The sequence below is a fragment of the Zosterops lateralis genome, assembly GCF_965231275.1.
Source record: "Zosterops lateralis genome assembly, chromosome: 9".
In the NCBI taxonomy this organism is placed as follows: Eukaryota; Metazoa; Chordata; class Aves; order Passeriformes; family Zosteropidae; genus Zosterops; species Zosterops lateralis.
Window position 1 is genome coordinate 17,418,756 of NC_139769.1, and position 20,899 is coordinate 17,439,654.

The window sequence follows — 20,899 nt, forward strand, 5'->3', positions numbered from 1 at the left end:
AGATCCAATCTCTTGGAAGATTTTGCATTCAAAGATTATGAATCTAAACCAACATCTCGGTACATTTACTGGAAGCCAGTGCTTGCACTAGTAAAACACCCTTTAGCAGAAAATGTTGCTAAGTAAAGAAAATGGATTCTGCATATGTGGCTTCTGTAACAGTCCAGAATAAATTTGCCTGAAATTGCCCAAGAAACATGAATTAAGGCTATACCAAGATGCAACCTTTATTTATATGGCTTCATATGTTTTTTATCACTGTATTGCTGCTTCATTCAGTGAGTAGACAGCTATTTAATATTAATTTGTAATACTAAATTAATTTGTAATCAGTGACTAGCAACAGACCTAATAATACCATCAAAATACGATGCAAAATCTAAAAATATATTACTGTGCTAGTTCTTTTTAAAAACACTGTGTTTAAAGAAAGCTCCACTAAGCTGCAACCACTTAGCAGCACAGCACTTCTGCAAAAACTTCTAGTAGCACACACTTCTGCAGGTGCCTTTCTGTACACTTCATGATAAACATTCTGAAGATGGGGAAAAATGCAACTGTAGGCCAACTTCTAATGTGTTAGATAACTTACACTGGTGCAGCGTCCTACAATGATTCTGTGACAGAATTAAAGTAGTAGTTCAGATCATCTTATTAGTGTCTATTTGCATCAGCTGTAGAATTGTCATTCTTTCCATCAACTCCTGCCTCATATGTAACAAATGACAGAGCAGGCCTGTAGGCAGCAGCCTACATACCTATCCCATCAGAATCCAGCACAGGTTCCTGCAAGAAGGCAACTGGGGTTGTTTAGTCTAGAAAAAAGAAGGCTGGGAACAGACCTTATTACCCTCTGCAGTTGTCTGAGAGGAGGTTGTAGCAAGGTTCTCCCACATAACAAGTGGTAGGATGAGAGCAAATGGCCTCACGTTTCACCGGGTGATGTTTAGACTGGATATTATAAAATATTTCTTAACTGAAAGGGCTGTCAAACTTTGGAACATGCCGCCCAGAGAAGCGGTTAAGTTACCATTTCTGCAGGTATATAAAATATTATAAAATATATATGTATATATACACACACACAATGTATAAAAGATTATAAAATATAGATGTGGCACTTAGGGAAATGGCTTAGTGGTGAACTTAGCTGGGGTAATGCTGGATTTGATCTCAAAGGTCTTTTCCAACTTAAATGGTACTATGATTCTAAGAACTGAACTTGAACTTCCTGTCTAATAATTTTCCTACCATGTTTCCTTTACCAAAATTGGTAGCTGAGGTACCACAGGCTTCTGGTCCAGCCCACTCCATCTCACACCTCATTAAGTTGCCTTCTTTCAGCCTTTTTCTTCTCCAGGCAATTAGCTCTATCTGTTTTGCTCAGTAGCTCTAAATGTCACCCTCTTGTTTTGCAACATGTATCCACTCTGTTTTCCTTGTCTAATCATTTAATTTCCTCCCAGTGCCAGAACCATTGTCCAACCCATGTAATCCCCTTGTCCAACTGGTCTCTAGGTCCTCCTTCCAATGCCTTCTTAACCCAACATGACTCAGATTCCTTTCCTCAATATTATCTTGCTAAGCCACTCCAGTTTCTGTACCCCTTCTTCACTGATTTCTTGTCAAGCCATTGTCAAGTCTCTTCCACTCAGTCTTGCCTCATCCTAATTCATTCCTTTCTTTCCTAATGTGGTTTTATCTGCTTGCATTCACATCAGTAGGATAATTCTGAAAGTCCAAAACTGTTACCTATGCTCAGTCACAGTTTCAAGCTGCATTTTGGCACAAAACACCCATTGCAGGAAAAGCCTTGGGGCCTGCACAGTGCTTGATCAACAACAGACTGCTCAGTCTCCATGGAGAAAGGTTGCAGAGACTTGGATAACACGAGCTGTAAGGTTGGCCAATATGATCTGTGAGGAAACAGATGCTGCATGGTTGCTTTAGAGCATGGTGCAGGTTGCTTTGCTGTGGGAGCTGTGAGGGACATGAACATAACAAATGATGGAATTGCCAGCACTGTTGGTAGCCTGAAGCCAAGAACTGTTACAGAAGGCATACAAATCTGTTTCTGAAAAGCCAGTAGTTTGACCGTGTGAAGGAACAAATGAAGAACTTACTCAACAATGCTACATGAATATCATGTGTGATCTATTATTAGTTTATAAAACCAGACCATTAAGCTCCTAGAATGTTCAGTGTCTCTGACATGGTTAATCAGATGGGTTGCTATAATAATCGCCAACTTGTGAAATCATGGGTGGAGACAAGACTTCAGTTTTAGAAATCCATTTCAAGTTAGGACACTGCTCCTTCTTTGTCTACCTTTCTTCAGCTGGTGAATGTGTAGCAAAATGGTAATTGAGTCTGAGTGTTATCAAGTGCAAAGTATTGCATATGTAGGAGAAATTCTAATTTTACCTTAATTCTCAAAAAGAAATTTGAACTATACTGATACAAAACAATGATTAAGGACTATTGTGTTTGCCAAGCACAGAACTTTACTGGGGACCATGCACTTAATACTAAAGAGTTTGAAGGTTCCTGTAATGAGAGGAAGTGGGAGACAAGTTTCCAGGAGAATGCCAATAGAGAGAAGAGTTCTGTGGAGTGTAAAGCTGGACCCTCACTACTGCTACGAAGAAAATTTATCTGCACAAAGAATGTATTAAAATCTTTGTTCTATTAGCATTCTTTCTACATTACCAATGTTAAAAACAAATTACATTTGTTCAAAGAACATGTCATCATGATATGTATTTGTGGTGACAGCTCCTGGAAAACAGGAGGATGGGTCTGCTGAAGTTATTATGGTTTAAATCTAATGTCTGATACCTTATGACCAAATACAAGAGAGAGAGATGATTCCCTTTTTCACCAATTTTATCAATCTAAGCTCTATCACCTGAAATAAGAAGGAATCGTGGCATAAACAGTGATGATGACACAGCTTTCCAAAAGTTATGTCTTTCATATAAGTTAGTCTCTGCCAATTCAATTCTGTTGCAAACCATGGTGATAAAATACAATGATCTAAAAGCTTGTTATGTTCTCTTAATATCTTGAAAAAAAATATTTTCCCGTTGCTTAATTCTAGGAAATAATTGGACCACATTAGCATAACATTTTGCATTAAATAAATTGATATCTAAGCTGACACAAAATTTATGCAAACTTCCTGTTTGCATCATTATAAATCATCAAATACAATAATGAACAAAGACATAATCAGCTGATTGTTTGTAAGGGAATTATGCAGCAATCTCAATAAAAGAATTAGAGCTCTACCTATGAAACATGTATTAATTGTAAACATATTTTAAATGCCTTACTTTAAATTACTGAATTCAGATATCAAATTTGGCAGCTTGACTTTGCAAAGATCCATAATACTGCTCATGAATGCCTTTTCCATAAAATGTTCCCTAAGAATTTCTTTCAGTTTTCTTACTTTTGTATGAAAAATTGAACACTTTTTAAGCCAAGCATTATTCTAGGTATGATAACATTAATATGAAGTTAACATTAATGAATTATGGTCTTCTATTTATTATATATCTAATAAAACATAAAACAATATAATATTTGAGATAAGCTAGAGATAAATATTGAGCAGTGAAATACCTTGGCTTTCAGATTACCAAAAGCTATCAAGATCAAACTGAACTCTGATCCACTTCAGAACAAGCTGAACAGGAACATCTAGTTTCAGTCACCATTTTTCTACCCACTCACCCAGTCCTAACAAAGTAGGCCAGTGAAGCTCAAAATCATAACTGAAACTGACTGTTCATAAATGCAGAGTTCTGTATTTTGGAGGAAAATCTAATTCTGTACTTTACACAGATTGTCCAATTAAACTGACTCACAAAAGGAATATCAGCATTCTAAACATCAATGTGAACAGCTAAATTGAGACATCTTTCTGTAAATGTCGAAGTCAGAAGCCAATTAACAACAAAAACAAATAAAAACAGCAAGGAAAATAAAACTGATCTTAGTACAAAACAGATGTTTTTTCTCTCTGCATTATTGGTGTGTTTTCTGGACCAGCAGAATATGAGTGATTATACTTACTGACATGAAACATTAGAATGGGTGTCAAACACCATACTTCTGAATGAAATAATTGTGTAAGTGTAAGAAAGCAGATATGTGGAGTCTATACAGTCTCCAAGAGTATCTGGTACTATCCACATACAGAAAGAAGACCAGATAATTTCTGAGTCTGGTATAATAACAGTAATTCCTGTGTATTTTCACGTTTTCAACCAGACTTACAAATTTATGAGCCTCGTTTATAAAAAGCAATCTGCTGTCTTATATATTGGAAAGGCACGAGGTATTAAGTAGAGGCAAGAGTTGCTTGTACAGAGGCTAGATCACAGTCACATCAAAAAACCCAAGTATATAAAGCAAAACTACAGACAGAAATCAAGGAATTGCACAAAGTAGACTTGTGTGTAGAAATTAAGCACTTGTGGGTTACGATGTCAGTTAATAAAGATTAGGAAAAGTACCCCTACCAGTGGGAAAGTGTAGTAATGGCACAGAAGATCTGCAAGCATTTGAAAAGCAAATGCTCTGTATATCTAAGCATTTTTATAATCTTCTTCTGCCCATGCTACTCCCAGATTTTACTCACTGCTCAGAAAGACTACCTTCTCTCATCTAAAATTCCTGTAACACCCCAATCATCTAAGAGGCATGCAGGGGGTGGGTAAGAAAAGTGCAAGAACAAGAAGAGAAAATAGAAGGTACAAAGAAATAGAAGCTTGTCTTCTCTCTGTGTTCTGTAGATCAAAGAAAGTTTATGTCCATTTCAATTTCACCCTGTAGGCCCCACTCTGAAGATCAAACCTGCATTATAATCAGCATATGGAGGTGAAGGCTTATGGGTTTTGAGTGGTTGATACCAGACCTACACTACTTCATCTGCACTGGAGTTAGAAGTTCTACAAAGTGACTAAATATATGATACCAGTTGGCAGACAGAAGTTATACTAATAAGGCTTAATAAGATTATTGAGCATAATCTGTATCATTATTCATATGAACACATTTGCACATATATTAATTGATACATGACATAGTGGAGCTCAACTTCAGATGTAGAACCTCCTTCAGTGAAACATCCAGCAACAAACTTAATACCCTGTTGTGGCACTTCAGCAGAACAACAAAATCTTATCACTTAATGCTGATGACTGCATTAACAGAACAGTTCATTAATTTCCCTGCAAACCATGCCAGATTCTACTACTAAGAGACATATCTAGGAGATAACACAGATTTTGCAAAAGAGACCACATCAATCCATGGAACTTTCCTTCTTGCTCCACTAGTTATTAAGTTTTCAATACCACAGGACTGCACTAAAAATTTTAAAAGTGAATAATACTACTGAATTTATATAGACTTAAAAATTAAGCAAATGTAAGCCTTCAGAATGGAGTCCAACAATACACAAATCACCTTCAAACTAATGAACACACATGATACAGCGTGCATCTTACAGTTTACCTCAGTTTACATAAATTAATCTCAATTTTTTGCCACCTTTCACAACATTTGTAGAGTGCACTCCATGATATTTATATGTTACATTGGACCTACAATAAACAACTTGATTTTTTCATTTAATTATTAGACGACATGCTGTTCTCAGAATATAGCTGGGTGTTGTATGCCAAGTGCCAACAGCAAATAATACAGGTTCTTCCTGTTCTGGGAGAAACCAAATAGGAGTATCTTATTTGTTAACCCAGACTCCATTAAATAAAATGTATTCACATAACTATTAGTGGGACAAGTATTCACTCCATAATAATTTCTTATATTTCTCACTTTGACACCTCAAAACTCAAGCATCTAAAATCAAGAGTAGCTAAGGACATGAACTGAAAATCTGAACAGTTTAGCAATTTTATTATTGTTTATTATTATTATTAGACTTTGTTTTTAAATTAGGAAATGGAAGAACTGCTTAGGCAGATACCATTGCTTGACGCTTCAGACACAGGACCCCAGCCTAACACTTCATATTATGGGGTCTCCTGATGCCCATTATAGGGATTTAAGATTTCAATAGTAAATATACATTTTTCTTCCTACAGGCTTCAGTCTTCCAGAGTGCACTTTCTCATTTAAATACCTTGCTTGCTATGGATGTTCCTACTTACCTAGTAAGATGTTTGAACCATACCATGGGCTGTATTAAAAAGATGCTTGTTAATTTGACCCTCCTTTATCAGAGAAACTACACACAGTATTATTAATATGGGTAACGGAACTGCTACTCTGTTTCTTCTGAGCTACCTTTCCACCTCTAGCTTTTATATTTGAGATATATCTGAATTAACATTGCTTTTATTTGGAAAACCCTCACAGTTGACCTGTATCAAGAATAGCAAGAAAGCAATACAGTTGTGATGTATGAAATGCAGCAGATCTCAAACTGAAGGGAAAAAACCTGAGCTTTTGTCACAAAAACATTTGATCAGTGTGGGTGATTTTATCAAGGATATGCTTAGCCATGAGTGCTGTTGGAAACTGATGAAATAATGGATCAATACAAATCTCATGTTTTGAACCAAGTGCCTCTTTGTCAATCATGCACCAAATTATTCTGAAAAAAAAAGCAACTTTCAATAGTGAAGGCAGCAGAAGACAAAGTGGAGGTTTGGATGCATGAGACAAGTTTCTCATAAAATGATATGCATGAGTGAAATTATTTAAGGAAAAGTTAGAAGAGAAATAAAATATGTACTGGGTCGTGGTATTGGCTGGTGTCAGCAAGTGGGATAAGGAGCAGACAAACAGCAGAGCACAAGTCATGGGGCCATGCAAACAACAAAGGTCAGCACGGCCCAAACTGATGGACAGTTCATGGAAACACAGTTAGGCTGTACTAGATAGCAACTTCTGTGGAAGGGTACAGCCAACACAAGCTTAAAGAGGGAAGAGGACTTGAAAAGCAGTGTCATCATATTCTTGATCTCCCTGATGATACTGAGATGAAAAGTACCAGCAAAAAAGATCTGTAAACCTGAAAATTTGCAGAAATGTTCCTTTCTGCAATGATTTTAATATAAGAAGTTTATTTTGATACCACAAGTTTGTCTTTTTTAGATTCTCATACTCACCTACTCTCAAAGCATCTAAGATTTTAAAAACCAAGGTATTCTCACAAACATTCATCTGATAAAACATTAATTAATTAATGCTGTGATTCTGATGTATATTTTCCTGAGGATCTGAAACACTTCAAATAGTTTACAGTTTCTCCCACCCACTCCAAAACCACAAATATACAGCACATATTTTAAGTCAAGGAGATTATTGATGTGTCTAAGGTCTCAGAACAAGTGGCAGAAAACTAGGTTCAACAATTGTGACTCTAATGCCCTAAAAAATGCTAACAATTTGAGAGTTTGAGACTCCAGCTTTTACACCAAAACATAAACCTGTTTTAAAATGCCTGATGATACCAAGGATAGGGAAAGGGGGCAAAAAAGAAGAGTATATGAAGAATAGAGAACCAGGGATTACCTCTCAAACTGCAGCTTCAGACCTGCTATTCCAGGCAGAAATACATGGAAGAAATAGGAATACATGATAAACAGACTGACCTATGTGCACACTCTTGTGCTACAGTGCACAACATTCACAGCTATTCAAATGTTTTTAAAAGCCTGTATGAGAACAATTTTCAAGACTAAAAATAGATACATGGATTCCAACTGCATTTTGATCTGTTTTTAAGTTTATTTAGAGAAATTGTTTTATCATTTTAGTGTTAACCATGGCACCAATATAGGCTTTCAATATATGACTGACCAGTTCCCACAGAAAGTAGAGGCACTTCATAGACATTATCAGGCATCTTTCTGAGGGATATGAACACAGGGAAAGATCCAGTGTAAACACAGTTATGCTGGCATAGGTGTTTTTGCTGGAATAGCTTGACATGCAATCTGTTGTTAACTCTGCTGGAAAAAGCACCTGTGCCAGTAGAACAGGTTTTTGTGGGACAAGGCTGGCTGGTACCTCCTGCTGTACCTGGCGTGGCTCTGCCCTTTATAGGGATTATTTTCCTGTTCCTACACGGGTGACAACTCATTCCGCCCTCTGCCTGACAGCCGATCTTGGCAGCTACTCTCACGGCACTAAAAAAAAAAAAAGAGAGAGACAAGGTGTGGCAAAACCTACATCAAAGTTTCTCTGAAATTTTAAAAAGTTTTAAAATTTTTTATTTTCAAAAAATTTATTTGTATTCCGTCTTGTCACCACATTTAGGAGCCATTCCCGGCAGACAGTCAGGAATCACTGCACCCCGCACACAGAGCCCCGGAGGATGGGGTCCCGCGGGGCAGGAGGCGGTGCCCGGGAACACTGACCCGCGGGCCGCGGGGGAGGCCCGGCCTCGGCCCCTCAGCCCGGCCTGCGGGCGAGGGCGGCCGCGACAGGCCCGGCCCCGCCGGCGCGGGCGGAAACGCCCCTTCCTCCCGTCCCTCCCGTTCCCTCCGGCGCGGCGGCTCCTCCCGCTGGCAGGGGCTGCCGGGGAGCGGTGATTGCCGGCCCGGCCTTGCACAACCCGCCAGCGGCGCGGGGCCGGGCGGCGCCGCCCCCTCCCGGCATCCCTCGCTCGGCTGCTGCGCTCGGCTGCGCTCGCTCGGCGGCTCCGCGCTGCTCTCGCCATGGCCGCCTACAGCAAGTTCCTCACCGCGCGGCACTCCGCCATCGCCGGGGCCGCCGCCGCCTGCGCGCTGCTCTGCCTGCTCAACAAGCGGCGGGCGGCCGCGCAGCACGGGTGAGCGCGGGGCCGGGCCGCGGGGCGGGAGGGGCAGGGCGAGCCGCCGGGAGGCCGAGGAGCGGGAGCCGCGCTCGCCCTCACGGCCCCGGGCCCGGCGGAGGGGCGGCCGCGTCCCCTGCCCTGCACAGAGCGCTGCCGGCGCCGCCCTCCGCCCGGGGGGCAGTCCTGGGCACGGGGCTCACTCAGCCCGCTTCCCCCGCGCCTTCCCGGCGTGAGATCCGTGCCCCTCTAACGAGCATCCAGCCACGGCCGCCTTGTTACCCAAACTGTACTGGCTTTTTTATTTTCCGGACCAGGAACGAGTATTAGCGCTTGACTTCTAGGGATGACCGTGTGTGCATAGGCAGTTAATGGACTCGGCTGCTGTTTGAATGCTGCCGTGTGACAATGAGATACACGGGCAGCGACTTCAAAGGGGCCAGATGTGGTGATGTTCCCTGTGAAGTTGCCTTACAGGTACAGGGTGTGTATTCGTTAATGCCTTACAAAGCACTGGTGCCGCAGAGTGTGGCAGATAAAGAATATATCGCAGACTCAGTCCTTTCAGGTTTTTACTGTGTTTGTAATTGTAGGTTGTTGACCATATGTTTAAGGCCTGGTATGTTGTGATGTTACAGTCGGGTATCTTGTAGGCACTGCAAAATTATACTGAAATGGACTTACTCAACAGACTTAAGTAATAACATACCTGAGATTAAGCAACGATCCAGTTTTATTTTACCTAATTCCATACATGCATAATATCTGTAGGAGTTTCATGGAGTTAGGTAACTGTCACACACCGTGGCAGACATTGATATGCTGCTGACAAGTCATGCATTTGTCACCTTACATTGTTTTTTGCAGGAGAGTTAAAACAAAATCCCAAGCTATGGCTGTGAGTTACTCTTCTATTAAACTCATAGGGAGGGTTTTGTGGTTTTTTTCAAGTATCTCTGTCTAAGTTAGTTAAATACCACTTTAAAAAAGAAAAAAAGAACCGTGGAGGGGCACAAAAATGATGAGCTCAGACTTTCACACCTCATACAGTGGTATTTGTAAGAAATACTGGGCCATGCAGATGTTTTAGGAGCACTTATGTGTTAAGTCAGACCAAGAGTATTCTATTGAAGTGACTCTCAGTTGTCCACACTTACCTTGCTCTGCCTTCATTGAGGAGTGATCCTGGAGCACACAAACCAGATTACATTCACATCTTCAAACAGATGCAGGTCCAGTGTAGTTTTGAAGTGCATTTAATATATTCCCACTGTTAGTAGCATTCATTTGATAGAAACAGGCTAGATAGAACTTGTCCAGAGAAATCTCCCTATACCTGAAATAGGTATTATGTGGGTCCTGGGTTGTCCCCATTATACTATTTTGCTTCATGTCTTCTGATGTTGACTTGCAGGACTGGACAATGGCAATGCATGCCTTAGCTTGAGCGTCAGTGTATGGAAAGTGTTAGCCTGAATGGTAAAGAGTATTTGGGATGTGTTTTTCCTGTGTGGAGCTTCAGTTTTGCTAGGTATAGTGTTAAAAATCTGAGGTATTCATATATATTAGGTGGACCAAACATTATTATATGATTAGTGGGAATTTGGAAGGGGAGATAACTTATGAATTACATTCCAGCTAATTCAGCAGATGCATGGGCTTATGAGAGCCTGCTCTGGTCTGTCCCTTTTCCTCTCTCTGTACTGCAGTCTTTCTGATACCTTGTCCTTTACTTCTATAATCTCTTTAGTCATTTTGCATTCTTGAATTTATTAGAAATGCTGTTGCTAAAGTAAGTACCATGCTTGCAAACTTGATTTTTTGCTTGTCAGTGTGTGTTGTTTTATACTTTTGAGTCCCTCCACAGCTTAGGTCTTATTTACTGCTGGTACTGTATTGTGGCCATGGATTCCAAACTCTAACATCCAACATTCGGTTGTTTCAATAATAGCTGTGCTGCTGCTTGAATGCTATTGTGAGGATGGTTTTTGCCCACTGGTCTTCGTTCTTTTCTCCATGTTTCCCTGTGAGGCAAACCTTGCCAGGAGCCTTACAGAATGCTACCTATCAAGACTAGGCAGTAGGTAAGCTACATTGCCTATATCACCAGCCTAGACAAAAGCATCTGGTTATTACCATTGCCTCATCCTCCTTTAGTTTCATTAGTTCGTGTATCATTCATTTCTTCATGCTTTGTTGCTAATGTAAATGATAGCATACTTTTGAAAAGGATTGTCATCAGGCCAAATCTTCACATTTTCAGCATTCTTGTGCTGGTATATGATGCTGACATGCAGTAACAAGTGCACAACCTTTAAAATCTGCAGGGCCTGGTGTATACTTTAACATCTGTGTTGTATATCTCTGACTCTTTGGGAAGAGGAAGAAGTTGGGAGGGCATGGCTGTCCTAAACTTTTGTACTTATTCCTAGGGAGAAGAATTTCACTTGGCAATCTAGATAGTCTGGAAGAGGACTGGTAGCATATCTGCTGCTTGAGGTTAACTGGCTAAAATACGTGAGGTGATTTGGTTTTGTGTGTGTGAATTCCTTTGTTGACCTTGTGTATAATGCCTGAAAATGTTGTGTCATGTTAGTGCAAGGTGAATTTCAACTTCTTGGATTCTGGAAGGTAAAATTCTGGCTTTGAGCTGTGTAAGAGCAAAGGTAAATGTTGCAGTCCTGAATATAACCAGCAAAATGCTGGGCTTAACATATTCAGGTGAATCATTGAAGTGTTCTAGTGCAACTGTAAACTGTACCTGCAAAACTTCTTCCTTCCTCACATGGTTTCAGAATACACACTTACACATACTTTGTGTTCAAAATAACATTTCATGTCTTTCTGTTATTTCATGTGTTTCTGGAGTAACTGCCATTTTTCTGTTGGATTTTATGTGCTTTTTAAAGTTTTGCTGGAATGTCAGCAGTAGGTCTGCTGCTGGTTGAACTTGGGAAGTAAAATAACATATGAATTGAGGAAAAAGAAAATCTTCTTTTAGCAAATCAGATGTGTTTGAACGCAGAACAAGAAAATTTGTGACAGGGTCTTCATGTTGTATGTGTTCATTTTTATGTAGAATAACCAGTTACAGGCACGATAGCAGGAAGGATAGGTGGCAACTTTTACCTACTTTACTGCTGTCAAACAGTAGGGACAAGGTTCAGTACAACTCATATCTAGTAGTAGTGTATGAATAATTAAGCTGTGTGTGTTATGCCAGCCTGTCTTACTAGGTCAAAGATCACTTAATTAGCACTGCCTGGATTAGTCACAGATGTTGTTCTGTAAGAGGTATTACACTGCTCATTGATTTTACAGAACTGAGAGGTGGTGTCACTTGCAATCTGCAATGCATTATTACTACACTTTTCTGAAATCTTCCAAAGTAGACTGATGTAGAACTGTTTACTTATAGTAACTTGTTAGTTTTCCATATTACTTCCTTGGAGTAAAACATGGAGAAAAATACATTGGTTCTTTTTCCAAGTTCCTCTCAAAAAGTCTATTTCCTTACAAAAGCTTTGTGTTCTCTTGGAAGGGGGGAAGTTGTTATATCTAAATGCAATTATGACTTCAGTTGTAGTATTTGAGTTTTTTAGAGTCATGAGAAATTCTTTGAGAAACTACATTATCCTGGGTTTATATTGCAGAAAAAAAAATCTTTTTATTCTCTTTCCCTAATCCTGCCTCAAATAAGAAGCAACAGAATATTTGCTTAAGATTTGATTGCTTCAGAATTAAAACCTTAAGGGGTGTTTCATAAAGAAGCTGGATATTTTTCATAATCCTTTTAATAAGAATTTTCCCTGAGTATCCATGTAGTTTAAAATAAAGTACTTAAACATCAGAGAATGAGCTTGGCTTACTTTCAAAAAGAGGATATTTAACCCATCATAAACTTTCTGCTGGAAGGAGGGACTGAAAAGTAATAGAAGGTAGTTAGGTTAAAGAGTTTGAAACTGCAAGATTAGGGAAAGGGAATAAACAGTTTAGAGTAATAGGGAAGCATTTGGAAAGATGATAAAATATTTTAACATCTGCTCGTAGACACACTGGCTTTTCCTATCACCTAGCTGCATTCATTAGAATCCAAGAAGATGCCAGGACATGGACACAATTTAATATAAACTGAGCTTCTGAAACCCCTGTGATGGATCCCACCTGTGAGGAAATAAGTGGATAAAGCAATAATAGTGCACACTTGGCCCCGTAGAGGTTAGGCAAGCCTAAAGTGAGGGGGAAGGCTCATTGAGTGGGCAGAGGTCGAGTTGCAGACACTGTGTATCAAATAGGGTTTTGCACAGTTTGTCTCGGTGACACATAACCTTTGCTTCTGCCTGTCACTGTGCTCCTCAGCCACTGTCTGCTGACAGGGGCCAGCACATGTCACTCACTGAGTGTCACTGCTTCTGTCCTCGGCTGCACAGCCTGTGAACATGCAGTCTGACAGTGATAGAAGTGCAGTCAGAGGTGACAGACACATGTCCAAATGTTTGGAGGTGCGGTGAAACATAAAATAGGAGTTTAAATATAGCAAGTGGTAGTTGTAGCTTGAAACAGATGGTGCATTTTTGTTCCATTTGTGTATATTTAGGGTGTTTGCTCTTAGTTGGTGTAATTTCTCTAGATTCTGAATATGTTTGGGTGGGCTTTGCCAGTGTACTTCAAATGGAGGTTCTAGTTGAGTCATGGCTGTTAGACAGGAAAGGTGAAATTATATTGCTGCAGATTAATAGACTGCTTTTGAATATGTAAAAGCCTTAAAGGGAACCTGTGTTACTTGGAGGAAAGGTGGCAGATAACAAAAACAACTTTGTGCTAACTACGTTGAAGTAAATTTATCCAGGATGTGAATGTGACTGTCCAGTCTACTGCTTGCAGTAAGTGCACTAGCGTTGAGGGGAAAAGAAAAACACTAAATAAACAGACGCAATTACTAGAAAATACATCTAAAATGCAGCCTTGTAGAAAAACCTGCCTGGGGCTCAGGAAACCTGTCTTCAGCCGGAGGGTATGGAGACAGGAGAAACCAGATGACGCAGCCTAATCCTAACATTTAGACTGCCTTTGTTTGGGGCCTGGCTAGCTAATTAGTGGTTTCACTCTTAACTAAGTTGCATTAAATGCTTGCTGTCTAAGGCAAGACAGCAAGTGTAAGAGTGTGTAACACTAGTGTAAGTGTATGTAACAGTGTAAAACTTTTTAATTTTTTAGGAAACCAGCTAGAAATCTTTTTCCACTGTTAGCCATGAGGGAGATCTATAGCCACAGCTCAGGCCCAAGCACAGCTTAAGACAAAATTAATAGTCCTGAGTTTTTTCTTATATGTGAGGTATGTTATTGAGAGGCATTCTTCTACTGAAACAAAGAATTTCCTCTCCAACAGTTCTGCTTTGTTATCTTCTTCTCAAAGGTTTGTAGAAACTTTTTGAGCTTCAGCAGTGCAGAGCTCCTATTTGCAGTAACATAGCTCTCTGTGACCTTCTCAGACTCCCCTTCTTGCTTGCCTGAATACATTCCCCTCACATTATTTTTGGTTATGCTGCAACTAGCCACCACTCTAGAGCCAAGAAAGTTGTGTTCTTGGTTTCTGTGTGTGCTCAGAGTGTACTGTGTAAGTGGGCATGCTTTTGGACTGTGCCCAGGCTTCTGAGTAAGGTTGGTGCCCTTGACCTGAAATAACTGTACTGTTGTTCTCTACCCCTCTGTGTGAGATATACACTATGAAACTCCTGCCAGTGAGCTACATCAGCCTTTTCTCACTATAGCTGTAATTTCTTCACACTGTTGCATTGTGTCTTTACTAATTTGAATTTTATTCTCTCTCAGTAGTATCTTGACTCCAAAACTAACCTGAAAACTGCACAAATAATAATGAACTATTGCAAAATTGTTTATTTTGTGTGAGTTTTGGAAGCTGTGAAAATTACTCAGTGCCATTCCAACATGTTAAGTCTGCATGATACAAAGATGGACTAGAAGTAACAACTCTTTGAAATGCTACACTTAATCCTAAACCAGATATTCTTTCATTGCACTGTGTTGAGCACAAGCAATTCATCCTAACTCTACAGAAGGAAGGTTGCATGACCTGAAATTTGTAGGATTTTTTTTCAATTGAGGAAAATGTAATGTTTTAAGGCCCTTACTTCCTCATCATGTGTCATTAAACAGTAAGTTTTGCTTATCATCCTCTTCATCTGCAATTCCCTGTTATGCTTAACTCAGTGTAGATTGCTTCCTCTGAACTTTGTTCTGGATGGAGAGAGGTATTTCTAAAGACAGTAATCCTTTAACTTTTTCCTGTTTTTTATTAAATACCACAGAACTAGTTTGACTGAGACCTTTCAGTAAGAAGAACTCAGGTCTCTTGAAGGCTTTTCACAGTTTCTCGAATCACTTTCTTCTTCAGTACTGTTGAGAGTGATTCTCTTTGAGTCACCAGTATTGTTGCATGTTTCTTTAGAGAGAATAGCCTCACTGGTGTGTAAATAGTCAAAAGAGTGAGTGCTCTGACCAGTACTTATTTGGAGACTGGAATTGCATGATTTCTCCCTCCCCACTGTGCTACAGTACTGCCCATGAAATTGGATCAGCTGTCAAATGCCTGTACAGAATCCTGGAACTCTAATAGTTTCTTTAAAACATCTTGCTGATTTGAGCTGATCATGTTTCTCAATGTAGGAGAAAGGGGTTTTGTTATATTGCCTCCTGTTTACTGGGTAATTACTTGCCCATTTACTTCTTTTAGAGAGTTGCTATTCAGTTACCGTGCATGTATGTGTGACAAGTTTGGTGTACTTGTGTCATCCCAGGTACTGCTGACATCTTTCTCTGTTTTTTATGTCTATATTTGCTGTAAAAGCCCTGTGCAGTTAAATAATGGGTAGCAGACTACATCTGAAATGTTGCTTTTCCTGAAACTTCCTCAGGTGGTGTGTGTTCCATTATACCTCGAGACTCTTTATGTTCTTAAAAAATTTTACGCATTGAATTCGTACTAGTTTATTGAGGGCTTTGTGCAGTTAGATCGTGAAAATATACGGTGACAAGTTCCACTGGTTTTGATTCACTATTAGAAATGTTTTACTGTGGTATTTTTTCTTACTTTTTTTTCTATATGTTGTCTGGATAACACTTTTCAAAAACCTTTACATTGCCACCCCCTCTAGTCTGTGAGGGCATGAAGGAACAATGGCTCTGTACCAGGGGAGATATTTGCAGTGGAGAACTTGGCCAGCCTGTAGCACTTACCTGCCTCCACCACTGAGGCTTGTGATGCTCCAGCATTAAGTAAATGAAAGGTCTGGAATAATGGAGAGCTTGAATCTATTCCAAGTGTTAGAGCTCTCTGCTGTAACCAGATAGTCTTGCTGTGTTCTTGCTGACTAATTGAGGATGTTATTTAGTCTTTAAATTCATTGAGAATGCAACCACCATTCTCACAAAAAAGTTCTAGAGTAGTACAATGGAGTCTGGAGTAGTGCCAATAGGTATTGGACTGGAAAGTTTTTATTCCAGGCAGAGCTATGCCACAGTCTTTATCTGCAAATAAAATAAAAGCTATGTAGGCACATGTAATTTTTTTTTTTTTTTTCTTCTAGACTTCATATTTTAAGATTGGTTCCATTCTTTCTGAAGTGTTAGTCTTGTTTTGAGCTTGCACAGATTTTATTAGAATAAAAGAGAACAAAACACTTTTAAAGCTCTTCATTATATTTTTAATTTACAAATGCTTAATCTTTATCTTAAACTGTATAAATATAAACACTAATTAAGTGTGAGTTCATAATTAAAGTAAGATCTTGATTTCTGAACAATCCTTCTTTCTCTTTAATGGATAATCAGTTTCAGCTCAGTCAGTAATTTCACCTGCTCAATTTCTCTCAACAGCTACTGTAGGAAAAATATATCGATAAATACATTAAAGATATTCAACTAACTGCCAGAATAATTCTGGATCTTATCTTCCTGATAGAGTTCTCTATTAGTATAGTCACTTCTGATCCTTTTAAAGCTGAAATAGTTGTGTATTATGAGTGTTGTGACTTCAAACATTGGCAGAACTTGAAGCAGTAAAGCTTATAGGAATTATTACAAGATGTCTGGAAGAGCAGCATGCTTTCATCTTACATTTTGACAAGTCATGAATCATCTAGAGAAATAACCACATAGTTTGATAACTACTTATTCATGGTTAAGAATGCTACTTTCCTCCTACCGCCAAACCAAACATGATTGGACTGATCCATATTCAAATTTTAAAAATATAGGTCAACTTTTTCTACTTCGAAAAATTACAAGATGTATTGAGAAGTTTCTTGTACCAGAAATACATTGCTCTTGCATCACTAGGATGTAGTCTCCAACTAGATTTTCTTAGACTTTACACTCTGTTACCATTTCCACAGATGTGCTTCCATCACAGCCTGATTAAATGTTATATTTCTTCTGAACTTTTATTATTTCTCCCCCAATGTGGCTCCTGCTGCCCTTCATATTCTTTGTTTTGTTTTTTTTGTACAAGTAGTCTTACAAGATTTTTATCTTCTCTCAGACATCCGTCTCTGTTACCTTTAATTAAGTTCTTGCTAAACTGGCAGATCTCCCTTCTTGCTTTCATGGTCTCCTCCTTCCCTTCTTTTCTCATATTCCTCTGCTACCTTGCCTCTTCTTTTCATAAATTATGAATTAATTTTTTTTTTCATTGGTCAGTTACATTCATAGATCTTTCTAATCATCATCAATTAAAATAGTCACAGTTTCATTCTGGATATTTTCTTGGCAGAGCTTTAAAGCATAACTGTGAAATGCTGCTGTTGATGAAGTTGTGGGATAGCTGGTTGTGTGGCAGTCTGCTCCTGTTTCAGTGTTGTAGACCAAAGGAGCAGTGCTTTTCATAGTTTCTGCTTTCTTATAGTGTCCTGGGTTCTGCCTTGAAAGTATATGAATGTTGTAATTTTAAGGCAGCCTGCTCCCAGTGCTTTAATGTCATAGTTAAGAAAGTTGGAATTTACTATGGTTGGTGGCTACTTTTAAACTACATAAATTCTCCGACAGCTTCATGTGCTTGTCTGATGCTTGAGTGTTCCAAAAGGAAGAAAGACAAACTGTAACTATCTTACTTGTCAGCCTGCCTTTCTTAAAAGTAGAGGCAAAAGAATAGCATTGTGCTTTTGGATATTTGTTTAGCACCAGTTGGTAAATATTTTTCTACTAACTATCCTGTTAAATGCAGGGGAAGGAAAGTAGACTAACTCCCCTTTTAATGGACATCTTTGCAGGAATTTAATTTCACAGGAGTTGGCTTTTTTCCCCCTGCAGCACATGTTTATGAACAAATAACCTCTCTGTGTAGTAAACGTGCTATTTTGAAGTCAAATGCAATGCAAAACCAATCTGGTCGGCTTATGTAGATAGTGTGAAACATCAAAGTTGGGTTGCTTGGATTGCTGAATCTGCATTCTTGTACTTCTCATTTGTGGTCAGTGGAACCATGTAGCCATGCTTGTCAAGTATGTGTGAGAAACAGAAAAACCTGTGGAGTTCATGGTACAGAGCCAAGGTAAAGCAGAACTTGGAGATGAAAGGGTGAGACTTGGGTTTCCTATGTGAAAGTGGTTCCTGGAATGAGTAGGGTTTCACTGGAATTACATATGCTGTGTAAAAGCAGCACATAGGTTTGACATAGAAGGTGGCCCTGCTGAAGACACTGCATTGCTTTGAAAGAAATAGGTAGGCATATAATCCCAAGGTTTCCTCACTGTCTTTTGTGTGTAGAGATCAAGACAAAGAAAACTATGTTAATAACAAATGAACCTTTTTTCTTTTCTCTGCAGTAAAAGAAGTGGAAAACAAGCATTGCAGAATAATGAGGTAACTCTTTCTTCATGTCAAATATTCTTTAATAATTTTAAATAAATTAATTTTTTAAAAACTTTAAGTTCTATCACTATAGTTTAATCTTGGCTGTGGGGAAAATAGGGTTTGAATGATTCTTTCAAACTTGCGTTGGTGAAACAATTTGGAGAATCAGGTTAATCACAAGAAGCTGAAGTTTGACTCCATAATGATCGATGCTTGATGTGCACGATGTCCTTTTCTATCTGTTATTGCCCTATGAATTTGTAAGGACCAGTGTTGTAAGTTTTTTCTGTACAGATAGAAACAAACAGCTGCATGTAGATTTGGTATAACTTGTGGTTTTTTTATGTAAAGGAAAAATGTATAGAACAAGATGTTGAGTCTGACAGTTTCTAAATTAGAAACTACTTCAAACATCTCGTAGGAGGTTCGGCATTTCCCTGACCTTTTGTTTGTCTGTTAATTCATTTATTTAAAAAGGATATACTAAATCTCTTTAAGCTAAGATTTTTGTTTCCTGTTCAAATAAAATATGACAGACCAAAAGGCAGAGTCTGTGATTCTGGTGTTACAATGATATGAATAGATTCCATGTATTTTCATCTTTGCTGGAAACTTTAAAAAAAGGCTTGCACTGGATAAATAGAAAGGTGTATGCAAACATCATGTTAGCTTCTAACACACCTTGACTGTATTATCTACCATAAACACTTATCTTTTGGATAGCTATACCTATTTGTAATCCTCTTAACTGTCTTTCTCTTACTCCTACCCATCTTGGACACAGTTATGCTGAATGGGATTAACAGTCTAAGGGAATAAAAGTCCTAGGCATGAAGGTACTGGAATGAATATAAGTGCAACACAGAAGTATAGAAATGGAGAAGGGCTGAATAAAGGGGAGGAACAGGTTCAACTCTCAAATGCTTAGTCATTAGGAATGTAGCCATCAGATATTGTGTTAGTAATTTCTATTACAGGGAAGCAATAATGTGTGTAGGATCATGCTTCATTAGGACTTGACAGTAGTGTTAGTTTTTTGGATTGCTTGCATTTTTGTGTAAATAAATTTTAATTAAAGTGTTGTAATCATCTACTGCATAGCATCCTATTTGGCTAGAATTTTTATTTGTAGCTTTTGTTCACATAGGTTTTTGAAAAGGATGGGAGTATTGTTGACTTCATGCTACGGAAAACAGGTGTAGGCTTCTTCACAGAGCCTTCAGAGTGGATCTTTTCCAGGTTTCCTGTCTACCTTGTAATACTGATATAGGCATTGATAGCCTGGTTCGCCTGAGCCTTGGGTAGCAAAGGTAGCAGGATTGTATTGATTAGACAGGACTTGTTCAAAGTACACATGTGCCCTTTTGGTCTGTTTTCAGGACTGAATTCTTGAGTCATTTCCTAGGGAAATTAAAAAGAAATCTGGACTATTGCTTTTAAAAATTATTCAGGTTAGTCAGGACAGAAAATAGGGGGTTATATGGAGTCAACAAATGAAACTGATTTGAATAAAAGGTGTTTGGATATGAGAGGGTTTTTAAGTCTGGTAAATATACCTAAGAAGGAGTGTGTTGCACCATTTTGTAGAAGTAAAGCAATAAAAAATTCTGGTTTCACTTGAAGCAAGTTTGGGCTGTACAGTCAAAGAGTTTAAACCATTGATTGTCTAAACAAATAATGGAAGGCATCCTTAAAAATCCTGGCTAATGGTGTCTTATAGAGACAAGCAATGTTAAGAGATGTTTGCATTACAACTTGCACTTGGATGTACTTTAGTGCTGTGTTCTGCATTGTTTGTGTATCATCTTTAACACAGAATTGAAATAAAAAGTATTTTATATCATAGAAGCTACTTATTGTGTTTGTTTTGATAGCTCCCAATTCTTTATTTAACTTGTCTGAACAAGCCTTAAGTTGATAGGAAATACTACAAATTCTGCAGAAGAAAGGTAACTGTAAATGACTTGTGTAGGGAAAATATCACACCAACAGTTCAATAATACAAAAAATTCTCACTTTTCTTGTTTTGTTCTGTGTGCAGCAGAAAGAGGGAAAGAAGGAGCGAGCAATGGTGGACAGAGTGTTTATTGCACGAATATGTCGAATCCTGAAAATAATGGTCCCTAGAACACTTTGCAAAGAGGTAAGCACTGCCTGCAGTAATAAATAAAGAAATAAAATTGGAGTCAAGTCTCTTTCGAAATTACATCAAAATTTAAACAACTGCATATA

At 38.7% G+C, this 20,899-nt stretch overlaps 1 protein-coding gene across 3 annotated transcripts in view; it reads left to right on the top strand.

Annotated features, from left to right (window-relative positions):
* The first annotated feature begins 8,687 nt into the window (after positions 1 to 8,687).
* The window catches only part of ABCD3 (ATP binding cassette subfamily D member 3), a 28,438-nt gene continuing 16,226 nt past the window's right edge, over positions 8,688 to 20,899 (top strand). The window contains exons 1-3 of one of the 3 annotated variants that reach the window (XM_083867558.1): positions 8,688 to 8,815; positions 18,640 to 18,676; positions 20,709 to 20,810. In XM_083867558.1, coding sequence (XP_083723684.1) covers positions 8,703 to 8,815; positions 18,640 to 18,676; positions 20,709 to 20,810 — 252 coding nt within the window. In that variant the 5' untranslated portion in view covers positions 8,688 to 8,702. Of the gene's footprint in view, positions 8,816 to 9,233; positions 9,275 to 10,798; positions 10,882 to 18,639; positions 18,677 to 20,708; positions 20,811 to 20,899 lie in introns of those variants that run through there. The other 2 variants (XM_083867560.1, XM_083867559.1) reach the window with 2 other exon arrangements.